The sequence below is a fragment of the Phascolarctos cinereus genome, unplaced genomic scaffold (genome assembly GCF_003287225.1).
Source record: "Phascolarctos cinereus isolate Bilbo 61053 unplaced genomic scaffold, phaCin_HiC Scaffold_726;HRSCAF=1367, whole genome shotgun sequence".
NCBI classification, from domain to species: Eukaryota; Metazoa; Chordata; class Mammalia; order Diprotodontia; family Phascolarctidae; genus Phascolarctos; species Phascolarctos cinereus.
Window position 1 is genome coordinate 124,754,987 of NW_027556098.1, and position 26,692 is coordinate 124,781,678.

Genomic DNA, 26,692 nt, shown 5'->3' on the forward strand with positions numbered 1-26,692 from the left:
CTCAGTAATTTGTTCCTCCCTCCTCCCCTCCCCATCTTCCTCAATATGGCCTTACCATGTTCACTCCATTTGTTAACATCTCTTGCATTAAGGCACTTCTAAGTCTACTTATTGAGTCTTGGGTATGTTTTCTTCAAGCCAGAATGCTTGTCTTGTTCCACTATTTGGTTAAGATCTTTTCTTTTCCTTCATAGATCAGAGGTGGGGCCTTGAGGTCACAGGTTCCCCACTCCTGAATTAGACTAATTCAAGTTGCACACAATCTAGGAAACCTTCCCAGGCAACTCTAGGCTATATTGATCTCTTCCTTTCTATGAAATCCTACCTAAGTCATCTTAAATAACACTGCAGATTATTTTTAAGTATCTCTCACATTACTTAAGATAGATAACACAGTCTTTGAATCTAGGGATCTTGTCAGACCCTTTAGTATCCTTAATATGTAGCACACAAGAGATATGCAGTAAATGTTTGCTGATGGTTATGATGTTTGAAATTGTAGTAACACTGTCACTACTTTGCACTGAAAGATATACCATTTGCTTCGACATTTAGTTCCACTCTCTTCATAATATATACTTCCCTGGCATATGTACTGTATTAGCATTTGATGCAACTTAGATATTCTATTCTTTGGTTCATCAGTCTCTACTATTCAAATAAGTTGGTTTCCTACATCATGCATTATACTTCTACATTTTTAAGTTCTTTTCTGGACTACAGCATTTGAATTTTGAAAATGTTCCCTGCAGGCTTCTATTGCAGATTTAAATGCTTGAGACTATAGCTATATTATATTCAAACCAAGGTAAGTTTTAACCCCCCTTTCTAGGGTACCTTACCAAAGATACTCACATGAATGGAGTTTGGAATGTTTCTTTCATACCTTTCAGATTCCTCCATACCTCACGTTCTATCATAATGTCATCTACTCACCTTTCTATTTTCATTTTACTCTCCCTATAGCAATTAGGCTGTCTCTATGAAGGGGCTGCCAGGATTCTGAGAGGCTCCACAAGAAGTACTAAAGTAGGTGGTAAGAGTAAAATGGACAGCAAAGAAATGGCAACAAAGGAGATGTTATCATCTGTTTTCATACTGTAAGAACTGCTAGGATACATGACTCTACCATGGTACAGAGTTAGTTTTGTTTATTTTTTATTTTATTTTAGCTTTTATATTATTTTAGCTTTATTTTTTTTTTTAAAAACTGGGATACCTTGCTGAAATACATAAGGTAACCCTTTATTATTGTACAACTGAGTAAAAAGAAGTATTTATAAATAGGAATGGCATCATACATTTATGAGTATCTACCATGGCTTTAAGTTTCTGTTGTTGACAGTAAGAACTAAATTTCTCTTACCATATCACCAAAATGCAATCATTTTTCTGATATTACATTGAAAGGTTTTATTTAACCTGCTATTCCTCACCATAATAAAGTTCCTTTTGACATCACTGTTTTTATTCCAATAAATAATAACACTGTGTTTTCACTTTTGCATTATGGATTACTAAGGGTATTTTCTGTTGCTGTTTTTTTTTTTTTCACCTCTGACTGAATTTAACTTATTTTCTGTTCAAAATTTTAATCTATTAGGATTTTTTTTTGTTTTATTACGTTAACAAAATACTCTTAAGTATTGCCTGTAAGGTTAATTCAATACTCCCTGTAACTGCTCTTCCTCATCCAACCTTTAATTATATTAAAACCACAGCTGTCTTTCTACACACTCTCCCATACTTATACCTCTCCTATCTTATCATTTTTGCCAAATCACTGGGTTGTTCTGCAGAGTTGTTTAGATTTGTATTTATCTTCTTATTAATTATTTGGAACAACATTCACTATTGCCAGTAGCGGTTTATAATTCTTTTTCTGAAAACTGTTTTATTTTATCCATTTATGTATGGTGGAACAGTTAGCTGACTTTCCTTTCTCATCCCAGTTATGTTAATTTTGTTCACGCAAAAGCTTTTCCAATTCAGGTAACTGACTCTTCATATTTTAATCTTTTTGGAATCACTTCTATCATTTGTATGGTTGAGAATTCAACTGCTGTGAAAAATATTTAACTCTTTGAAAAAGGTCAGAAATGGCATGATAGACTTTAATTCTTCCTATGATTTTATAAACTAATTTGAATGATAACTCAGTATGTCTTTGATAACCATTGTTCGCCAAGGAATGAATAACATGGAAAGCACTTTGCAAACCCAAAGTGCTATGTAAACGCTTTCATTACTATTTGGCAAATTATTCATATGTTTGTTTGTTTTTTAAATATTTTTTTAAAATTTATTTGTTTTCAACATTCACTTCCTGAAGATTTTGAGTTCCAAATTTTCTCCCCATCTCATCCCTCCCCCCACGCCATGTTCACGTTTTTTGACTAATGTGTTTTCTAGACTCTTTTGGTCTACTAATTGTGGCAACTGATTTACACTGGTCAACTTCTACCTGAAGTTATAGTGAATGTTTATGCTATTTTTGTTCTCTATTTTCCATTTTTATTTTTAATTATTTAAATGATTCACTCTTAAGTGATTTCAGTTATATACCATTTTCCCTCATTATCCCTTCCTCTTGTTTATAATTCTGATAAGTGGGTGGTTTGACCATACAGACAAATGATTTAGGAATAGCTCTAATAACATTTAACAAATTTTTTCCTATTTGCTAAAACATACTCTATTTTGTTATGATATTAAGTGATGCTAATCTTATCCAGAAACTACCAGTTATTATTTTTTAAGAATGTTCATGATTTAGAGATGTGAGGCTACAAAAGCATATCAAAGCATATCTATTTTAAGCTTATTGTAGTATATGGTGTAAAATATTAGTCCAAGCCCTGTGTGGTGTTTAAAAGTATGTTTCACTGAATTAAGGAAAAGCTTGAGGTCATTAAAATCACTATGTAATACTGCAAAATAAATATAGTCTACACTCATTCTGTTCAATTCTAGGGTAAACTCACCGTTTATTTGTAGTGTCTGTCCCAGATCAATTAATGAACACTATAAATTGTACCAAAAACCACTGTATACAAAAGGCTGGATAAGGGCTATTGTTTGTTTACTTGTTTTTTCTCATATGGACATTAAGGCCAAGTGATGTGTGAGTGAGTATGAGCACCTCATTTAGGAAGCTATGCAACATTCTGGACCTTGATGCAATTAGTAAAACATCATGTGCAAAAGGGAGCATTTGTAGGACGTCACCATATATAGCAAGTCTTTCTCTGACTTGGAATCTGCACTGTATTTCCTCCACAACAGTGTTCCAAGAAGAATTAATCAACTTCCCCACTCTCAGACTAGTTCTTTCCACATGTTTGGTATCTGCTGGTGATACCATCATGTTTCAATATAAAAGGTTTAAAAACCTGAGTCATTTCATCCTTTTGTCTTCCCTCTCAATCTCCCTTTTCTGCATCCTTCCCTTTCTCCTCTCTTTATTTCCTCTGTTCTATCAACACAGAAAAGGATTTAATGAGTGAATTAATTTTTATCATTGATAATACTGGTATAAATAAGTCCAATTAAACTCAATTCAATATGACAAATATTTATTAAGCATCTACTATGTTCAAGATATTGTGCTAGGGGTTAGGGATACAAAAATGAAAAATGCTCCCAAAAAACCCTTTCATCCTAATGGAGGAGATACAACCTGTGCATAGATAATGATGATAAGAAGTAGGAACTGGGCTAAAGAGTATAAGACTATTTGATTTAAAAAAAACCTGAGGATGTTACTTGAACCTGCATTAATAATTTTTTTTTATTTCCACCTGTAGAAGATTGAAATCGCCCTCTCTTAAAGGAATTGTAGGTGGGAAGATTTTTTTGAGTAGGAATGCACCTAAAATTACATAGCTATGATCTCTCTCCCAAGATGACTCTTTCCATGTGGAAGACAGGCTGCTACAAGAACACTGCATGAGATGCTAGAGCAGTTTATGTCTCTGTGAATGGCTTTGCCAAGAACCTTGACTTTCCTGCCTCAGGAAATGTTCATCAGTAGGGTCATTCTCTCTAGAAATCTTCCCAAAATCTATAATCACCTCTGTCTAATTATCTTAACAAAGAATACACCTCTCCCCATTTCTTTAACCCAACTTCATCTGCTCTTACATTCATATACATGTTTTATATTTTGTTACATTTTATATTATTTTGCTTAATATTTAAAGGCAATTTCATGTTATATTGCTCCTATATGTCTGGTAACACACCTGTATGTCCATTACATATTTTCTTTCTTTGACATAATAAGGTTTTTATAAAAAAATGTATCAGTATAGAATACATCTTCTCCATTCATGGGGGTATTACTATCTTGCGTAAAATTACTACAAATAGAATCCAGGATACAAGACTGGAACAGAGTTCTTAATCTTTCTTGTGTCAAGGATCCCTTTGGCAGACTGAAGAAGTCTACAGTCCCTTTCTCTGAACAATATTTTTAAATGTGCAAAATAAAATATATGGGATTACATGGAAACCAATTACACTGAAATACAGTATTTTAAATACATTATATTAAACATCAAGTTTATGGGCCCTAGGTTATGAATCTGTAGAACAGAGTAAAGTTGACTTGTCTCCCCAGTAAAGTGATTGGTTAATATATCCATTACATAAGTGCAGCTTGAGGAACCAAGTAAAGGAAAAAGTCTAGCAATAACTTAGTGTCCTTTAATCCAGTTTTCCAGTGCTTCAAGAACTGTGATTTTCATACATGTGTCTACTTGCTCCACTGATTTAGATGCAAATGCATGTTATAACATATAACCAAAACCTTATAACTCAGTAAATAGTGTTAAGAGTTGCTGTGGCTAATAAAATTATGTTCTGCCTCCAGCCTCGTAGTAAATCTTTCTCAACTTCCTAGACTGTGTATTAGACAACAGGTAGGCCCATCATTCCTACCCACAGTCCTCCCTAATACTCTGAAATTTAAGTAATTTAATAGCTTATAAAGTATTCCTAGAAAACAGCCTCAAATACAATAATTAAGAACATTCATAGCTTCACAAAGAAAATAAAAATGAGACAGTGGGGTATAAGTTAAGAAAACACCAGCTGCTTTAATTATAATTTCATCTCTTACCGGTATCTATGAACAAATATACCCTTAAAAATAGAGTTCATCATGTTTTCAATTTCATCTTGGTTTTCTGCAACTGAAATAAAAACCAAGTAATATTATTACCTCTTATATTGAAATAGTGATCACTTCTTTTAGTAACTTTCAAAAATATTACTAGATTAATCTGTTTAATTAGGAATCAAAAAGGCATTTGGGTGTAATACATAGTTTTTAAAATTGTATAGTTTCTTAGTTTCTCTTATAAATTGAAATACTTTTAGGTATAGAAATGATAATATATTACAAACATAACATACTTGTAATGTAAATAATATTAACTAGAAAACATGATTTAAATTTTTAAATAACTTCTTTTTATCATAGATTTTAGAGCCAGAAGGGACCCAAGAGATCATCTACTTCAAATCCCTCACTTAGCAATGAGAAACTGAGGATCTAAAAGGTGAAGTGACTTGCCCCATGTGGGTAATAAGATACTGAGTCAAGATTTGAACCTTTGACTGCAAATCTAGCTCTATTACATTATGCTGCCTCTAGTTTAAATTTTTAAATTACAAAACCAGAAAAATAACTGTATAAATTAATTATATAAATGTGAATTGACCAAACTAGTTTTCAGGGGGAAAAAAGCAGTATTGTATAAAAATGGGTTTATTTATATCTTAGATAAATAATGGATTTCTCTACATATTTTCTTTTATATCAAATTATATATTATATAAAAAAGCAAGGAAACCAATTCTTTCCCTTACATCTTAGTCTTGCTTACCTCTTTGCGTTTCTGAAGTAGTAACTCCAGTCTTTCATTAGCTCTCTTACCAATCATTTTGTTTCTTTCTGCTTCATACTGTCTTTGTGTATTATCCTGATGAATACTTAGGTTTAAGGCAACATTCACCAGAGCAGTCATAAGCTTCATGGCTATGAAAAATAAATATTTTATTATTTTAAATTGAAAACACAGAATTATAAACTCACTAAAAAATTTAAATCCCATTAGTCATATCATCTATATAAAAATTCTATTGTAAAATAAATACATTAACTCCATCCTTCACACTACATATTCTCTATGTCTTATACGCTGTTCAAGACTTACCTAACACCTTGACTAACGTCATTGAGATTCAGCTACTGCATTCGAGTATTCCCATACAATTTAATTATATAATGTGGCTAATTCTGAGATAGAAACTGATTTGGAAACAGATGGATTATAAGCTTAGTGAAAAATCTCTAAGAATTTCCCTAAGAAAAACAACCTATTTTTATATGGCTATTTGTAGATGAGAAGATGAATTAATATGAGAAGTGAATCTAAAAGTGTTACATTAATGCTAGTTGTTATTGTTATTATCTATGTAAATGTAATGCAGTTTCCACTGTGTGTAAGTCAATAGTTTTAACATGTCAGATTAAATTGGAATTTCTTAAGAAAAAATGTAATTTGTTTTTGTAATTTTTGAAATATTTTCAGTCTCAATATTTTTTAAGAAGGCAAAATATACACATTAAATGTATATGTGAGCTTCAAGCTCATTTTTAAATTATTTATTTATTTAGTAGGAATTTGGTGAAAGAGATAGGATAGAAAATAGAAGGATAACATGTTGGTCCAATAGTCAAGAAGTAAAAGTGTTTCCTTGAACTTTCTTGTTGAAGGAAATTTTAAATAGCCCTTATAAATATATCTCACTCATCCATAACACTCTTCAGTTTATCAAGACCTTCAACTTAAGTTATGGTAATAAGTTCATATAATTTCTGTCTCAAATGAGCTTCTCTTTTAATCCACTCCATTCTAATTAGGAAAGCTATAGTGTTTCCCTAATAATGCATGTCTTATGGTAATCAAATAAGATGATCGATGTGAAAGCACAAAGTATATATGAATCTCTGTCATACTTATTGGCTTCATTATGAAATGGTAGTAAACTGGGGCTCTCCAAGTGATACAAGCTAAATGCAACCAGTGACAGAGGCTACCAAACTACAAAGGTTGTAAGGGCCCACTGATAGATATTGTCTACTCCCTGAGGACCAGCCTCATATGGGAATCTTATAATTCTATAACTAAACAAAGACATAAACTCTTATTTTTCATAGAATATCTTTCTTATCACTAGAGGACTAGTTACTACGTAATTTTTTTGGGTGGGGGGGTGGAGGTGGGGAAGGGTGGTGGATCTTGGCAGGAAAAAGAAGAAGGCATAGTGAGCTAACAAACAGAAAAAAATACAGTGACTGTCAGTTCTGCTTACAATGTTAGAACAAGAAACTGGGATAGCTGGTATTAAGAATTATATAATTCCTGATACTCTCAATATGTTGTTTTTGTTCAGTGACTAACAAGCTGACACACAATTAGAGAAACTGAATTATATCCATATTGTCATTCTTGCTATAAAAGAAAACATGTAATCAGAAAAGGAAGTAGGCTGATCACGTAGCAAGAATGCAACAACAGAGACATTAGTATCTCACGAGGTTAATTAGTGTCTTTTAGATACTAAAAGAAGAAGAGAAAGCATTCCAATGAGTTGAATGGATTCTCCATGGAGGATTTAAGAAAGGACATGGATGAGAATTAAGACTAACATAGGAAGAGAAGTCATTGTGAACTGGCTGGAAGGAATAACTTCCAACGGATGAAAACACAGAGCCATCCAAGTATCAAAGTAAAACGAATGCTTCCCTAACTTATCTCATATTTCCCTCCTAACAAATGCATACCTTCAGGAACTTCTAACTGAAAAATAAATCAATATCATTTACTGAAGTATTACTGGCACCTACACTTTATTTTCCTATCTTTAGGAAAAAAGATGAAAGCCTTAAATATAAAAATTTTTAATGAAGTATTCTTACTAAAGCACTCTCTCTCCAATAATCCTAATACAAAAGTACTTTACATTTGGGCAAAATAATTTTATGTTTATTTTTTGGGCCATAAAAATGAGAATACCCAACTGTTGTGGGCAAGGGTTTTCTCAGCACCAGAACAAGTTTAATCTGCCTGACTGTTAACAGGTTTACAAATTTGGAAAGAGATACTTCTCCACTAATGAGCCCCCAGGTAGAATTCTATTTTAATAAATACCATTATAATATCCAATTTAATATGATACTATCCTGTAGTCTAGTCAATTCCCCAGAAAACACTGCTTTGTTGACATTCAAAAGTCAATCTATTTAAATGAAGCATTAATTTGGCTCTGACAATTTTTTTAAAACTACATACTCGGATGATTTTAGTAGGTTTTGTATGTTGTCTCTTGCTAATTTCACTATGTGTGCATTATTTCTTAATTTAAATATGTAGCACTGCAAAAGCATTATGAAATACCATGTAGGGAAGATGAGAGGCAGGACCTGAGGCATCTGAATTTGGTAGGGATAATTTTAACTTTAAACATCTTACACTTAGTAGACAGTACCCAATAAATCTTGATTTTAAATATTAATAAGATCTTGATTTTAAATATTCCTGGGTATAAGAAATCATGGAACTAAAGGTTAACTGAAGCTGCATTTTTCCCAGCCACATTCATACTTCAGGGTTTGCTGATGTGTCACGAATTAACTTTTGGGGTATGACCACAATACTGGCTAATGCTTAGATGCGGTAATTCACATAATAACATAATAACTGATAATTTGGTTATGTCTACATGTAAGCCATTTGAACTCTAAGAACCAACAACCAAGAAGATTTTTCCTATTTCTCCCTAAACCCCAAAAGTACAGTTTCAAAGATATATTTGCGTATACATTATAACACTAATGAGTATAATAAAAGTACAATATAATATTATTGTATATGGTATGATATAATAATAGTAATAATATAATACTACTATTAATAACACTAAGGTATTTTACTAATATTTTATACAGTGAAAGAGTTACAGAAAAAATAATAAAGACAATATTTACTTGTTCATGTTCACTCTTCTGGAAACAACATTCTCACTTACAAAATATTCCCATGTTTCCCTTCTTCCCTTTTTCCAAGTACAGAGAAGATAACTATTCTAAACACAGTGTTTGGAAAATCATGTTATTTGGGCATTATTTCCTTTAAGTGAGCAAACACAGCAATACCTTTCTACATACTACAGTAAAAAAAAATTCATTTTTAAAAAAGGTTTAGATATAGCATAAGAATCTTAATCTCCATTTAAGCTTTTTAAAAGGTTTTCTGCATACAGGTATTACTCAATAAATATTGCAGAATAATGGTAATGCATTCTGCAAAAATTCACATTCTTTTAAGCAAATGGTAAGAAAAACATGGTGCTAGGGAATTAATACCCCGGTACCACCTTGGCGATCCTGCATACACAAAAGAAGAATGCTCTGGTTTAGAATTTTTGTATAGCATCATTCTAGTTCACCCTACTCCTCTCTAAGCTAAGCACTTCACTTATGTGTTCCTGAATTTTACAACTCATCATTACCTGTTTGCCCATTTATACTTTCTTTACATAGGAGACAGATTTAGAGCTGGAAGAGACCACAGAGGCCATCTAGTCTTTCTTTTGCATTTGTCAATTATGTGTCAGAGAGGACATTCATTACTTATGCATATGTATGGATAAATGACTAGTGCTACAGAGGTGTACATTCTCAATCCTACTTAAACTACAGTAGGATTAAATACAATTGTACAATAACACTTCATTATTAAAATGGGATGGATTTTTCTTTCTTCACTATTTTAGCTTTTATAGTAAACTGTATTATTTATTCTCAACAGAAGAGGGAAATTTAGGACTGAAATAAGTGTCCTCTAGTATTCCAAAGATGATCGACACTATATCAAAATCAACAGCTAAGTAAGTGGTCATGAAGCTATCTCTCATTTATAATGATTTATAGATACAGGCTAACTCCTACTAATAATAATTTACAACTACAAGGTAGGAGGAGTTGTTAAAGATGACACCAGAAATAAAGTTCACGAGATAATGGCTAGTAAGGGTTAGGAGGAAACAGATGTCTAGAGAGGTTATAGGATCTGTTGAAGGCCACAGCACTAGTCAGGGTCAACTCTAGGAGAGAAAGCAGGGCTTCCTAAATTTAAAAGGTTCTCTTTCTAGTGCTCCATACTGCCAAGTTTACTTATAAGGATCTTAGCAGGGCCAGAACCTGAGTGGGAGGGCTCTCAGGAGAGGAGGACTATTAGCCAACAAGAAAAACACAGAAAAAAGGAATCGAGGGATCCCAGAGGTCAGCTGCTCCCTAACTCCAAACCTAACTCCAAACCCTCAGTGTAGTCTGGCTAGTCTGTTTGAATTCAACAGGCAAAGATTGTATTCTTGTAATTTTTTTCCATTAGAAAGTAAGAGAATTTTGGGAAAGTTAGGGTACTACACCTGACGTACATAGATGTGAGGTGATAATATGAAATGTCCAACTCATAGGATGCTCTGCACAGTTATACAATATGGTCATTGCCGTAAAAATCAGAGGCCCTCATATCATAGATTTTAAAAAGTTATAAGGGATTTGTGAGGTCAAAGTACTTCAGGATTTTCCCCAAGTATAAGGATCCTTTCAAAGCAATGAAACATATTTGTTTAGTCTGCTATATACAGGGGCACTGTGCTAGGTGCCTGGGATATAAAAATGAAATAAGATATAGAGCTGGTCCTCAAGAAGCTTATCCCTACAATAGCAAGACTTTGTCCCAATACCTCCAGTGAAAGAGAACAAACTTTCTAAAGACTGTATGTATCAGCCCTCACTTTAACTCCTTTAATTATTCTTCATATCTGATTTTCAGACCTTCATCCACTGTGAAATTCTCTAGTTTGTCACAGATCTTCCCAAAAGGTGGCACCCAGACAGAAAAATATTATTATACACATGCTCTATAACATTTTTTTTCATGCTTCTATTAATATAATCCAATATCATGTTAGTTTTTTCATTAAATGGTTCTAATATGTTCTTGGCTCACATTGCACTTGTGGGACACTAAAACACTAAGATTTTTTTTCATATGAGTTACTGTTAAGCCAGATGACCCCCATCATGAAAATGCATAATTAAGTTTTTGAACCTAAATACAGGATTTTATATTTGTGCCCATTAAATTTTACTTTTGGATATATTAATTTTGATTTTCTAGATAATTATGAATCTCTATTCTACTGATTATCAGCTGTCAACAACCTCTATAAGATTTCTACAAGATTTGTACAATCTGCAAATGTGATAAGCACACTCTTTATTTTATTTAGGTCCCAAAATAAATCCTTATAACATGTCATTAGCTTCTTCCTTCCAGGACAACCTCAGCTTATTTATCAATACACTCTATGGGTATGATATTTAACTAGTTACAAAAAGACATAACTATACTATCATTCAGACAGTACAACTGTACCATGTTCACAAACACATCATAAGAGATTTTCTCAAAATGCACAGATTATTTAGAATATACAACCACAGAATTGGTGGTCCAAATATCAGAAAACTCAGAATTCTATACAAGTTATCTAGGCAAAAATATCAGAAATATTTAGTGAAAACCCAAGGTTATCAAGGGCAGTCTAAAGCACAATATTTAAATAATACTTTGATACAGACTTGATTTTGTATATGTGTGTGTAGGTGTGTGTGTATGTATACATTCACCCATGGACACCTAGAAGAAAATTTCTAAGATTTAGGCATTTGGAATATGATGACATGACCCTCAAGATCCAGTTAAGAAGGCCAGTTCCTTGAAGAAATAGTGTGAGGAAAGAGTTGACACTCATATATTTCCCTTGATCACCAGTTGATTCAATTGCTAAGATGATGTGGTCATTTAACAAATATCCTGTCATATATACTGTAAAAATATTTTAGACAGGTCTCAAAGAAGGAAAGGACATAAAACAGAGGAGGGAGAGCTAAGAGTAATAATGGGACTCAATATTTAATTTAGTGAGTCAAGTCAAATGGGTAAGACCTTTCATGGCTCAAATGCTTAAGAAGGATCAGAGCATTTACAGCTCAGCCTTCTTCACTAAATTTATATCCATATTCTATCACACAGCTAGCAACAAATACTTTTATGAATTCAATGAGCAGCTAGGATTTACCATATGCTTCACTGTGGTACCTAAAAAGAGTTAAGTTATCAATTTTACAATGAAGCTCTACAGACTATAAATTAAGGGTAAGAAAATGATGTGGGGATAGCAGTTGAAAAGAAGGGTAATTAGACTTCTTTATGGTCAGGTCAGTTCTCTATTCCAAGTCTTAATTTGAGGATGCTATTATGGTCTTCCAGATATAGCCAACAGACTGTCTATATCTGATAATATGACATAATTCTTCACCTTTGGAGAAGCATAAAAGCTTTTGAAATTTTTGATGAGGAGGAATGACTTTTATGCTGATCCAATATTCAACATTAAAACAAAATAAAAATTCAGAGTCTTATTTACACTTGAATGTTCTCCCTTTAAAAAGAGTCAAAGATTATTTCTTTCAGGACTTTAAAGGAAGTTCAGGATGGTTTGAAGTACACAGACCACATTCCCAAAGAAAGTAATGTTTATCTTAAATAAAATTAAATCTGGAGGCCAAAAGTAATCTAGATTAAATATCTGCCAAAGCACATAAAGATAGAAGTTCATAAAACCATAAAAATTTTTATTTGTAAGAATAAGAATTTGTAAGTGCTTGTCAAAAGATTTATGTATTATTACTGATTTTTGACACCAAGTTGGAGACTTGGTAGGGGAGGTGAAGTTCAGTTTGGGCAAAAGCTCCTCTAAGAGGCTAAATACTGTAAAATTTTTTAAACTTCTTTGTCTTAATACCAGGAAAATGAAGAAGCAAGCATACATATTATAGGAATTGCATATGGCAGTTTTGAAAGTAATTTACAAAAATATCTGCCAGTCGAAACACATCTGGAGAACATGAATTCATACTTTTAGCAAAGCAAACCAAAATTAATGAAGACTTATCTCTTCTACTCTGCCTTTCCCTTCAAAAAATCCAAATACTAAATTTAAATGTGGGAACTGGGGTGAACAAGGAAGTCAGCAGAAAAGATGATGGGAAGAAGAGAAGAGGGGAAATGTCAAGAAAATAGATTATTAAAATTTATGTTGGTTATTATTATATATTGATTTTTTTGGTTGGTCGAACAAAACGGACTACTGATTTTGTTGGTTTGGGCCCTAGGTTCAGGTATCAAAGGTAATTTGTTTGGATAAAAGGCATGGAAAATTGTCAAAGTTAAACAATTAAAGGTTTGATACTAAGAGACAGAGTCATCAACAGAAAAAAAGAAGAATGAGATGAAATTTCTTTAGGAAGAAAACAAAAGAATTACATAAATACCTGAGCTAGTGAAATGACATGTAAAGAAAAGACAAAAGTTACATCCCCACTGAATGAGATAAGGTAGCATGGTGGTTTCACAGACAGACAGACAGACAGACAGACACACACACACACACACAGAGTAATACAATTGATGAACAGTAATAATTATGTGCATTTAAAATGGAGAAAAATTACTGTTCCAGAGTCATCCTGGAATCAGACTCTTATTTTCCAATTTCTTGGCCTTCCTAATTTGACATTGTTATTTATTTCACTGCTTACATCTGCAGAAGAAAACGTTAAAACAATATTGGATCTAGGATATATACTATTTTTTCATATCTCCAGGCCGATAATCATATATTAATCTGATTTAGCAATACTTTTCTATCCAATGATGGATCAACTTAATAGCTATGTGTTAATAATTCTAAATCACATGTTTCTTATTAATTATGTAGTTCAGAAGAGAAAAAAAACTTGTTTCTAAACAGATTTTTATCTGTCACTTCCTTTTTGGGGTGGTGGTGGAGAGGAATATGTCTGATGGAATGAATTTCTTGGCAAATATTCTTGAAATCATTCATAATAATGAACTGATCTGTGATAAATCACAGAAATGTGAGGAGATTCAGAATATTGGGGGGAAATCACATCAGTGATCCCACAAGTTGCCGCCTACTAAATGAAAAAATAATCAGTTTAGCAAGGAAACATTTTTGTGAGACAATAAGTGGAAAATAGGTAAAGGAATATAGAATTATGGCAAATTAGAAATTTTTTTAAAAAAAGATTTCCTTTAACACTTAAAAGCTTTAGATTTTATAAAATTAGTAAAATAACGAACCATATCTTTTACATAAAAGTTTTGAAAAGTATATTATGTATTGTCTTGTGAAATAGCTATGTGTAAATTGATTCAAATTATAAAGTTATACAAAATTCTGCAATCACACACACTGAAGGTTGACAGGAAGGAATCAAAGAATAAAACAAATGACAAAATATTTTTTTCTTGACATCTATTATGTAGGAAAATTTCTCTCTTTGATAATATATGCTCATATGTGTATGTGCATGCATGAGTGTGTATACAAACTTTAAAAGACACACACACACACACAAACACACATATTCCAAAAAACTGTAACAAGTTCAAAGGGGATAAATGTGTGTGGGGTAGTGATAATGTTACTGTATGGTCCTATTTAATAACAATAACAAGTTTTGCTTTAAAAACACTGTAGATTACATGCTGGGAAACACAGTAAAGCCTATAAAAACAGAAATCAAACATACTGATCTTCAAATTATTTTAAAAGGGCAAAAGACTAATTATAACAATATGAAGAATCTTACTTGACAAACTTAATGTACAGAAAATTACGATGCCAAAAGAATAAAAATAAAAAATTAGTAACATAACTAAAAGTATTTATGTAACAATATGGCATTCAAAAAGAGTTAAAGCTAAGTTACTTCTAGATGGAGCACGAAAATCTCTTTTCATAAAACTATGGTGTAGCCATATTTGAAATACTACTACACAGTTAAAATACAACTTAGCAGCAGGATGATAAAATATTATGAGTTCAAAGAATCAGCCAACAGGAGGGAAAAATGAACTTATAAAGGATGATGAAAAGCACTAAACAATACTATTAAAAAGTAGCTAATTTACAATGTAACAAAGTATAAATGACCGCAATGAATAAACACTAAGCAAAGGGACAAATTCTTTAATTAATTGCAAGAAAACAAAGGGACAGTTGGAGTACATATTAAAAGTACTACTTATATGACCACTCTAAACATGATGCCATAGATAACTTAAGAAGCTCTGAAGGAAATCTTCACCATATCTGTACCCTAACAAGATAACTAACCTGATTGTCTCTCTTCTCATCTAAGATATAAGCAATGTCAAGGAGCATTTTATTCCAAAGACGATAACCATATCTGGCCATAACTGCCTTGTAACTTTCCATGCACATAGTCAGTGAAGCAGAGGATTAAATGTTCCTGCCCATTTTATCTAGTCCCCAAGACTCGTCCTGCAAAGTGAATAAAAACGATTATCTCTTCATCTACCCAAGGCCACAACACTATCAAATAACAAAGGACAGGACAAAGATGAGAACGCAAAATCCTGAGGTTCTCATTTAGTCCTCTGAGTCCTTGTTTAAGAGAAGGTGATATACCCCGTGATAGCAATATGTCCCCCATTTCCTGAAAATTTTCCTTAGGAGATGATAATGACCATCCAACTGGAGGGATGGGAATAATAGAATCTTTTAATTTGTATTACAATTGCAAAAGAAAACAGAATATTTGGAAAAAGTTGTCTAAACACAAAAACAATAATTCATTCATTCTTCCTTGATGTTTGACTGTGAAGACTAGTAAGTGAACCTAACTCTTAAGAAAGTAATAAATGAAAAAAGGAAGTTCAAGGCAGTCCTATTTAGTGTTATATGGTGGAAAGATGAAGTATGTAGGGGAAGAGAAACAATGAACTTTTAGGTAGCTGAAAAAGAATAATATTGGAGTCAAAGGAAACAGAAAGGGAGTCCTAATCAAAATAAAAGGAATTTGAAGAAATAGGAAATTAAAAGGGATTTAAAACTGTAAAAGAAGAAAAAATGGTTGAAAATTGGGAGGCAAGTGGATAAGACAAAATAATAGAAATCATAGAAAATAAAGAATGATGGGGAAAGGGACTAAAAGTTACAGACATGAAGAAGGTAATACAGACATACAACAACATGTCATTTATTTGGCATTTTTCAAATATCTGAAGATTCTTCCCATAAGGTCCAATTTTCCTTTTTTTGGTTTTGAATGATTTTGGAATGACATCTTTTTACTTTTCCTGATTTGTTACAGAACATATTGTATTTAATTTAACATTTGCTCAATGACTTGGGTTTGATCATTTGGAATATTACTAACGTAATACAAAGTATTGCCATCTATAGCACAACATTTTTTTCTGCTGTACCTATTTGCCATTTTAGGAAATGGCATTTGGAGTTTTTACATCTGCTTTTAAAAAAAGAAAAGAAAAGAAAAAAAAAAGATTGCAAGCTGGTTTTCTTTTATGTCAGCTTGTTATAGTTTTTCTGCTTCCTCTTTTTTTTTATAGCTTAAATCCTTTTCGGGGCTCTCACCCTTTTAATTTCTGTTTTTAATCTGTGTAGGGCTGAAAAATCAAATAACAAAAGTTGTTACAATGATGTACAAATAAGAGTAATAGAACCCTGAGTGAGGGAGAGCTCAAAGCACTTGCCAAGAAGAAAACAACTGACTCAAGTGCAGGTTCTTGGCTGTGTTCCAAATGACTTAAGTTAAAAGAAGAGATGTACAGTACTATGTAAAAAAAGAACAAAATGAAAAGGAACAGAAATGCTAGGAGAAACCATTTTAAAAGTGAAAGTGGAAACAGAATGGGTAAAGATCATAATAATCATAGTAGTTATTAATACAGAAAGGGAAAATCTTCAGATAAGAAAATGGTGCTTTATTTCACATTAAAAATGAGAATAACTGCACTAAAAAGATACAACGTAAAAAGAAAAAGATTTAAAATTTTTAAAGCAAAAAAAAGATTTAAAGAACTAATAAATGTTTATTTTTAAAGTGGACTAACAATATTATTTTCCTCTCTAGTCTAAGGTTTATGGCTCTTCCCCAACATTTTAGCAAGCTGTAATTCAAAGTGTCATTAAGGTGGAGTCAGGAAATCTAGATTTGAATTTTGGTTCCAATACTTACTACCTATTTGATCATGGGAAAGTTCCCAATTTCTTGTAACCTGAGTTATCTCATTTGTAAAAGGAAGATAATAATATGCGCATTTCCTAGCTCACAGAATAACTGTAAAGAAAGTATTTTTATTTAAACAATAGAGTACCACATGAATGAGTTAGTTAAATTATTCCACTGAATTTTCCCCTAAGGAACTTTATCCATAGTGTTAATGTTCTTAAAATATCATCTCACATTTCTATAGTATTTTAAGGTTTAAAAAGCACTTTCCTTACAAGAATCCTAGTATAAATATTATTATCTTTATTTTACAGACAAGAAAGCTGACTGTGAAATGTTTAACATTACCTACATTCACACAGACAGTAAGTATCTGAGACATGATTTGAACCAAGGTCTCCCAAGGAGACAGTATGCTAATGTGATCTGGAATTTAAATTCACCTTAGAAAAAAATGAAAGAAAAAAAAAGATTTCGTAGTACTATGTCAGCGGTACGAACTGTCCAAAGTCTCCAAGCAAACAGATAGTATATAAAAGAAATTAAGTGGCAGATAAACTGAAATTAAATAAAAGTCTTATCACTAACAATTAATATTTTATTTAAGATTAATTGGGATCAAGTTAAAAGGGAGGTTGTGTTTCACACATGTTGGTTCCCCCTTATCCTCCAATTGCTTTTTGAAAACTTGCATTTGGTGAACAGGATAACTATATTTTGGGACAAAAGCTCAGTGATAGACCCAATGGGAAATATGGAGGGAGCAATGGAAGCATTTAGTTGCTGTAAAACACAAATAAATAACGAATGGTTTTGACTATGTTTGTACAACGTCAAAACGACTAGTTTTTCTATACAAGAAATAATCAGTTTTTAATCAAATGAACATTTTTGTATGTACAAAATGATAGGGTGTTTGTGTAGCTCTAGCTTATATAAGATTACATAACTCTGACAACTTTACAGAATGCTTTCATATAAATGTGATGGCATTGTGTCAAGACATGAAATTGTATTATACAATGAAGAAATAAATACACATGAATTAAAAACGCTTCTAAATTAGCATCTTGATTAGTTGAGTTCCTAAAAAAATGGCCAAAGTAACTCTTAAGTAGCTTCCGAAAATGGTTTTGGGTATAAAACAAAGATATGGGAAAATGCTGGAATTTACAGAGGATTTTCACAGTCATTGCCTTGAAGTGTGAATAGTCTATAAAGAACCTTCACTTAAAAGTACATTAAAAAAGTTTTGTCATTAAATTCACATAAAATTCAAGTGAGCAAAATGTTTCATAAGAACGTAACAAAGAAAATAAATCATGTTTCCATCCAATAGCACAATGGTTATTTCAAACTGATATTTAGTTTTAAGAAGTTAATTTAATAAGGGGAAGCCAAATTCAATAATGTTGAAGAAATCCTAATAAAATCAAGCTTACTCACCAGCCAAGGTACTTGTATGCCTAAAAGCTCGGACTTGGGAATCTGATAAACCAGTCAAAAGGGAAATAACTGTATCCATCATATATTCATCATAAATTATGCTATATTGACACTGTCGAATCAGAACTCCAATGAATTCACAAAAGTTTGAGCGAAATTTTTTCCACTGAGGTCCAGGCATGGTTAGGGGATAATCACCACTGTCCTATAAGAGGAAAAAAAGAATAAACTATATCAAAATGTGTGGCGTTAAACTTTGCTATAAAATATTTTTATCCCCCTGAAAGGGCAGCATTCTTTTACTTACTATAATTTATTATACTTTAGGTGAACTAAAAAAAGCAGGAGTAACAATCATAATATTAACTTTTATAACTACCAAGAATAAAGAGGATAATATATGATAAGCAGGAAAATCTTATTATGCTTAAAGGTATATTTGATGAGTCAATTCAAAACATTTTATACATACATACATATACATACCAAGTAGCACCATATCTGAATATTTAAGACAGTTAATCAAACTGCAGGGAGGTATACGAAGTAAAAGTATAACATGTATGCCTTTCCAGTATAACCAAATAAATGGAAAGGACTTCAGGAGGTCATGTAGTCAAACTCTGCTCATCTTACAGATGAGGAAACGCAGTCTCATAGAAGTAAGAGATATCTCCAAAGTCACAAACATAGAATGCATCAAAGGTGGCATGTAAACGCATATCCTTTGAGTTCAGAGCCTGGATAGGTCCATTCTAACAACTTTTTTCTTGCATATTTCTGCAAGCCATATCAGGAACCAAACTTAATAAAATTCAATGATTAATATGTCAAGCAAAGTTACAGATGATATAAAGTGTATCTCTTATAACAATGAAGCTTTTCATTTTATATCTTTATATGGTCACTATTACTGTCAGTCACAAGATCATACCTGCAGCTAAATAATCAATAAATGTCATCAATGATAGAGTTATAGCCTGTGAATTCTCACTGGGAGCAAAGGTACTTTCTAACACTGTCAATGCCTAACTTTTCTTTTTTAGTACTCAAACACCCCCAATTCATCTTAACTAACCAAAAGAAAAATCTTAAACTAATACGCATAATCAAGGAAGGAAATGCTCACATTGGATGTATACAAAATTTATGTCCCATTTTGAGTCCATGATCTTTCTGTCATGAGATGTGTAGCACATATTATCTTTGATCTTCTGGAATAGCGGCTTGTAATTGCATTGATCACAGCTTTCAAGTCCTTCTAAGTTGTCTTAACATTGTTGCTATGTATAAATTATTCTTCTGATCCTACCCATTTCATTCTTCATTAGTTCTTTCAGATAAATTTCATTGTTTTTCCCTCCCTCAGCTCTGTAAACAGTTCTTTGGTAGTTTGACTGGCATGGTACTGAACAACCTAGTTAATTTAATTTAGCTTTATTATTATAATTTTTATTATATTGTTTCAATCTATCCATGAGGAACTAAAACAGTAAGTTGAAAAAAGCTGTGCATACAAAATAAATCCACATAAATCATAAACATTTCTGCACATGACCAAGAGAAAGAGATACATTCCATTTAAGAAAACCAAAGAATGTATAAAATACTTGAAAGTCAGTCTCCCAAAATACACAAAAACTGTACTAGTTTAAAAAAATGCTCTTGCTAAAAATTCAAAACCTATTTCTCTGAAAAATACAAGAAATCATAAAACAGAAGCATTTTTTCTTAATTTAACAAGTAGTGTCAAATAGTTAGAAGTTTTTCCAAACAGCTTGGGGTAAAGCAAGGATGTTCATTACCATTATTACTATTAAATGCTATCTATAACAACATGACAAGAAAAATCAACACAGTTAAGGCAAAGGGGCAACAAAAATAACAATAATGTTTATATAGCATATATAAGGTGGCAAGCACTGTGCTAAATGTTTTATACGATTATTATCTCATTCGATCCTCACAACAACCTTGGGAGGTAGCAGCTATCATTATTTCCATTTTATAGATAAGGAAAATGAGGCAAACAGAGGTTAAGTGACACGCCCAGGTTTACACAGCTAGTAAGTATATGAGGTTAGATTTGAAATCAGGCTTCTTTGACTTCAGACCTGGTATTCTATCCATTGTCCCACCTATCTGCTCTTAAAAAGAAATAACAAAATCCTAGAGAATCAGTAGTTTAATAATTGAGATAAAGCGCTACCAAAGTTGCAGGCTATAAAAAAAAATCCTGAAAAATTGACAGCATATCTCTATAACAATAATAAAATCCAAGAGGCTGTAACAGAAAGGGAATTCTCACTCCATATAAGTAAAAAATACATAAATTATCTGGCAACCAATATACCAAAGATTCAATTACAAAGTGCTTCTGAAGGAAACAAAGAGCAACTTAGTAACTTGAAAAATATTTAGTTCTCATGGCTGGGCTATGCCAACATCATAACAGTGACAATACTACTAAAGTTAATTTTACACCAATTAAATTATTAAAGGAATACTATAAAGACCTAGATAAAATACTAACAAAATAAATTTGGAAAAATCAAGACTATCAAGGGAAATAATGAAAAGAGGTAGGGATGGGAGGAAACAGCACTTCCAGACCTATACTATATTATAAAGCATAGTCATAAAAACTATTTGGTACTAGTTAAAAACACAAACAAAAGTTGATCAAGGGAAAACACCAGACAAAGGAGAATCAGAAAAAAAAAAAGGAATTCAACAACCCAGAGTTTAAGAAACCAGAAAACAAATTAGGAAAGAATTCCCCATTTAATAAAAACTGCTAGTAAAACTGGAAAGCAGGATGGAAGAAATTAAACTTAGACCAACACCTTATTCTCTATTGTATAACTAAACAGATACATGACTTTAATATTAAAGATCAAGCCACAAAAAATTAAAAGAGAAGTAGATTATATACCTTTCACAATTATGAGTAGAAGACATCCTTAACTAAACAAGAAACAGAGGCAATTACAAAAGATACAATAAATAATAATTCCATGAAACTTATAAGCTTTTGTACATGTAAAATTAATGTACATAGGATAAAAAGGGAAGAGGTCTAAGGGAAAAAATGTTTTTGCATCAGATTTTTCTGGTAAGGTTTTTTCAAGATGTAAAAACACTCAACAGATTTATATAGACCAAAAGCCATTCCCCAATAGACGATGGTTCTTAAAAGAACTTTAAACTATTAAAAACCACATAAAATGAACACTCCTAATTACTAGTAATAAAAATGCAAGTCAAAAAAATCCAAAGATTTCACCTCATACCCTGCAAATTGGCAAAGATGATAAAAGATGGGAATAAATCAATATTGGAGGGGTGGTGGAAAGATAAGGACACTAGTGTGCATCATTGGTGGAGCTGTGAATTGGAACATTCACTGTGAAAAGCAATTTGGTATTGTGCAAATAAAGGAACTAAAATGTCTGAACCCTTTGACACAGAGATTCCACTATTAGGCTTATACCCCAAGGTGGTCATCAATAAGAACAAAGTTCCCATAAAACACCAAAATATTTATATCAGTATGTTTTGAGATGGCAAAAAAAAAAAGTAAATAAAGTAGATGTCACCTGACTGGGGGTTGGCTAAGTAAATTGTCATGCATGAAGGTAACAGAATATTGCTATGCAGTAAGAGATGTAAAAAATGATGCAACTACAGAGAAGCATAAAGATTTACATGAACTAATATAAAGTGAAGTAAGCAAGCCAAGAAAATAAATAACGACTGCAATAATATAAATGTAAAGAATAACAAAAAAACCTCATCAAAAAGATTGTTGCAAAATTAAAAAAAAGAAAAAGAAAAAGAAGTATAGCCACAAAGAAAAGATATGAAAAGACATCTCTACCCCTTTGCAGAAGTGGAAGGTGTACAGGTATAATAAGTTATACACATTTTAAGACTTTTTCAGTGTATTGATCAGTTTTGCTGATTTTTCTTTAAAGTATTTGTTACTTAAGATGGCTTTCTCAAGGTGGGTTGGGGATGGATACTGCAGCAAGGATAGATACTGTGGCAACTTTTGGCCATATAAAAAACGAGACATTAATAAAAATTATTTAAAAAGCATTTTACAAATGCTAGCTATTATTGCTGAACCATTGAATCTGATTCAGTCTTTCTACAGCTGTTACTGATGTAGGTTCTAAATTTACTGTCTAAACTGACTTACAGGGCCAAGGTAGACATTAGGTTCCAAGCTCTTGCAATGGCTTTGGTTCCTGAAGAGCTATTACTTTTGGGGATATACATTAAATCAGACTGTAGGCAGTTGGAAATAGTACTCAAGGGTTGGAAGAGTTGGCTGTACAACTATAAAATTAGGTTTTTAGGGCATTTAATAAGTATAATGATAAGTATAAATTTTTAGGTTTCAGGAGACAATAAGTTCTTAAGTCATATATATTACCTACCTTAATGTAGAGTCTTTTAGGCAACAAACTTTACAATGTATTTTAGAAAGATTACCACTGAAAAAAAAATTAAAATAAAAAGTCTGGAATTTAATGATAACTATGTGATCCAGAAAACTCATTGTGAACCATTCCTTAAATGTTACAGATAAATGAGGTTACAGTGTATTCAGGTAAGTTTTGAAAATCAAAGGCATTTAAAGTCTGAGTAAGAAAGGGGCCCAAATCCAAGGGGACAGTCAGAATAAGAGGAGATGAGAAATCTAGATACTAGACAATGAGGAACTTAGCAAAGAATTTGGGAAACAGAAGTCAAATATTTGGCAATGTGGCACAGTGGAAAGAACACTGGCATTAACCAATGAGTGTTTGAAAGTCCAAATTCTGCTACTTGGCATAAAAAGTTGGGGGAAATTATATCTTCCCAGAGCCTCCGTTTTCTCTATAGAAAAAGGGGCCTATTTCTGCTTATACTGTTGGACTCATAAGGTTACTAATGAGAAGTATATACAAATAAGAACTTGGGCAAAGAGTCTGGATACCTTATTTGGGGTCATAATCACAGCTTCCTCTCTTGAGATTCAGAGATTTTTATAAAGGAAACACAGAAAGTACTTGGAGATAAAGGGGATTCTTTTCTATAAGGCAAAACCTAATCTTAATATACCTAACTTGGGTACTGTAGGTAGAAGCAAATACTTGAGAACAATTAATTTGAAATTAACATTCTTCTCCCACCTTATTGAGAGACTCCTTTTTCATATGCAATTATGGCAAATTATTTGATGAATCATTTCACAGAGTGTTTGGAGATATAACTACATGAAGTTCCTTGCTGGACTACTAGTGAACTATTCTTGCCAGAAACTCACTTAGGAGAAGGTATTAATATAATTAATCAATTGGCAGAGAACTCTCTTTTTCCACTGTACAATATCTTATGTTCTGGGGGAGGGAGACAATAGCATGATAAATTAGGACCAAGGTTCCCCAAATAAGTGCTGTTACTTTAAACAAGCAAACTTGAAGAAGCAAGTGCCCTCAAGGAAGAGATATACTAGACACAAAATGAGGAAAGGATAAAATGGTATGCTTAGCAGCCATGACAGAAAAAACAGAAAATGAAAATCCTGGTCATAAGAGCTTGGGTAGAAAAAGCATAAGATTACTCTATGAAGAATGAAAAAGAGAAAAGTATTTTACAAGAAAGGGTACTCTTTTCTTTGGATCTACAAAAGAAGAATGTTGCTCAAAGGCTCACTAATTTATGGAGGCAAGTCTTGGGTGACAGGCACAGATGTGAAGCAAAACTCATGAAAAGCTGTTATACATTTTTGACTAGAAATGCCTATAGGTTAGTCATACATGGAAGAGAACCCATTTTTAAAAACACAGGGAAATAAGATAATAGTGTACAGGAAGACAACTTTAGGTTCAGTGTAAGGAAAAATTTTCTAAAAATTATAGATACTCAAAAGTGTGATGGCCTGCCTTGGAGTTGGTGGGTTTCTCAACAGAAGCTTTCAAATGAAAGTTGTATAACAAACTTGTTGGAGATGCTATAGAAAGAATTCTTAAAATAGATGGCTGGTGAGATTCTTTTCAAACCTTGAAATTCTGTGAAATAGAGGATCAAAATTCTAGTCAGGAAGTTGGAATCAGGATTCAATGGCAATCACTGTGGGAACTAGGATAAAGGGAGGAATAAATGAAGAAAGCACTAGAATTGCATGAGTGTTTGTGAGCAAATGAATATGGTACAAGTGTGTGTGTACTGGGGTGGGGGGGCAGTGAGAGGAAAAGGGAGCATTCACACTTTTCCACCAATGATGGGGATGCTGGATTGAGAAAGTGAATAAAAATGAGAAAGTGGCTGGATCACATTTTGTGTAGTGCTTTCAATGATCCCATTTTGAAGCCTGCTGAGAAAATACAGTTTTTCAAATCCCGTCTCCTTAAGTCATTTCTATATAAGCAGTCCATCATTTAACAGTTAGAACAAAGGTTAAGCTCAACGAAAGGAGCCTGAACAACAGAGAATTTTATATTATATCCTGGAGGTGATAAGGAACCTATGGAGTTTACTCAGGAGAGGGGTGATATAGTTGGATATTCTTTTGGAAAATCACTTTGGTAGCTGAGAGGAGGATAGAATGAAGGAGGGAGAGCCTTGGGGTAGGCAGACCAACTAGAAGGGTATGACAATAGTTCAGGCATGAGAAAATGAGGTCTGCACTGGGGTAGTAGCAATATCAGAGGAAAGAGGGGAACAGATCTGAAAGATGTTACAAAGGCAAAACTGACAGGCCTTGGCAACACATTGGATAGAGGGTGAAAATGAGGAACTGAGGATATCTAGGGTGGAAGCCTGGATGAGGTGGTAGTGCCCTTGACAATAAAAGAGAGATATGGAAGGAGGATGGGGGTGGGAGGAAATAATAAGTTCAGTTTTGCTTGTGTTGAGCTTAAGACATCTATAGCAGCACTTCTTAAACTGTGGGTTGCAACCCCATAAAAACCAGCAACAGTAAAAGGTTTCTGAACACACAATGACCAAAAATTAATTAAAAATCAAACTCTTAGATAATGAACCCAAGATGTTTCTGGCAGCTCTTGCCTGTGTTGTATCCCACAACTTCACTGTAGCCCTGGTTCTGAATACAAAGGATGTGCACTCAGGCCACATAATGACAACAAATGCTGCCAATCAGTTCATAAGTGGAAAAACTTTAAGAACCTCTGGTCTATAGGACATCCAATTCAAGACTTCTAATAGGCAGCTAGAGACTCAAGACTAGAGGTAACAGAGAGGCCAGGGTTAGATAAACAGTTTTGAAAATCATCAGCATGGAGATGATAATTGAATCAATGGGAGCAGGATGAGATCATCAAGTAAAGTTGTATGAGGTAGAAGAGAAGAGAAAGCAGAATAGAGCCCTATGGTACAATCACTGCTAGTGAGGGTGACCTTGATGAAGAACCAGATGTCAGATAGGAAGATAAGACCAGTGGTCAGGTAAGAAGAAAGAGGAGAGAGAAATGTCCTGAAAACCTAGAGAAAAGAGAGTATGAAGGAGAAGAGGGTATTGACAGCGTCAAAGGCAGCAGAGAAATAAAGAGGATGAGGAATGAAAAAAGGTCATCAGATCTGGCAATTAAGAGACCACTGGTAACTTTGTAGAGAGCAGTTTATACACTGAAAGATGAGGTCAGAAGGAAGACTGTGGAGTTAAGACAGTGAGAGGAGTGGAGGCATTTTGCTAAGCTGCCTTCCCTCCTCTTAAAATGATAGCTAATAATAATCTCTAGGATTTAAGTTGAGCTTCAAAATTTCTAAAATGCTTTATAACCTTTATCTTTTTTGATACTCACAACAACCTTGAGAGGTAGGTGCTATTATTATCTACATTTTACAGCTGAGGAAACAGAGACAAACAGAAGTCAAACAACTTGCCAAATGTCATGCAGCTAGTAAATATCTGAAGCTAAATTTGAACTCAGGCCCCTCCCTGATTCCAGGTCCAGTGCTCTATGCACTAGACCACCTTACTTTGTTACATGGGATGGCTTG

The 26,692-nt window shown here is 32.9% G+C and overlaps 1 protein-coding gene across 1 annotated transcript in view; it reads right to left on the bottom strand.

Annotated features, from left to right (window-relative positions):
- The window catches only part of STAG1 (STAG1 cohesin complex component), a 346,896-nt gene that overhangs the window by 126,596 nt on the left and 193,608 nt on the right, over nucleotides 1-26,692 (bottom strand). The window contains exons 7-9 of the mRNA XM_020986100.2: nucleotides 18,677-18,881; nucleotides 5,888-6,043; nucleotides 5,123-5,195 (exon numbers count right to left, since the gene is read on the bottom strand). Of these exons, the coding sequence (XP_020841759.1) occupies nucleotides 5,123-5,195; nucleotides 5,888-6,043; nucleotides 18,677-18,881 (434 nt within the window). The remainder of the gene's footprint in view (nucleotides 1-5,122; nucleotides 5,196-5,887; nucleotides 6,044-18,676; nucleotides 18,882-26,692) is intronic.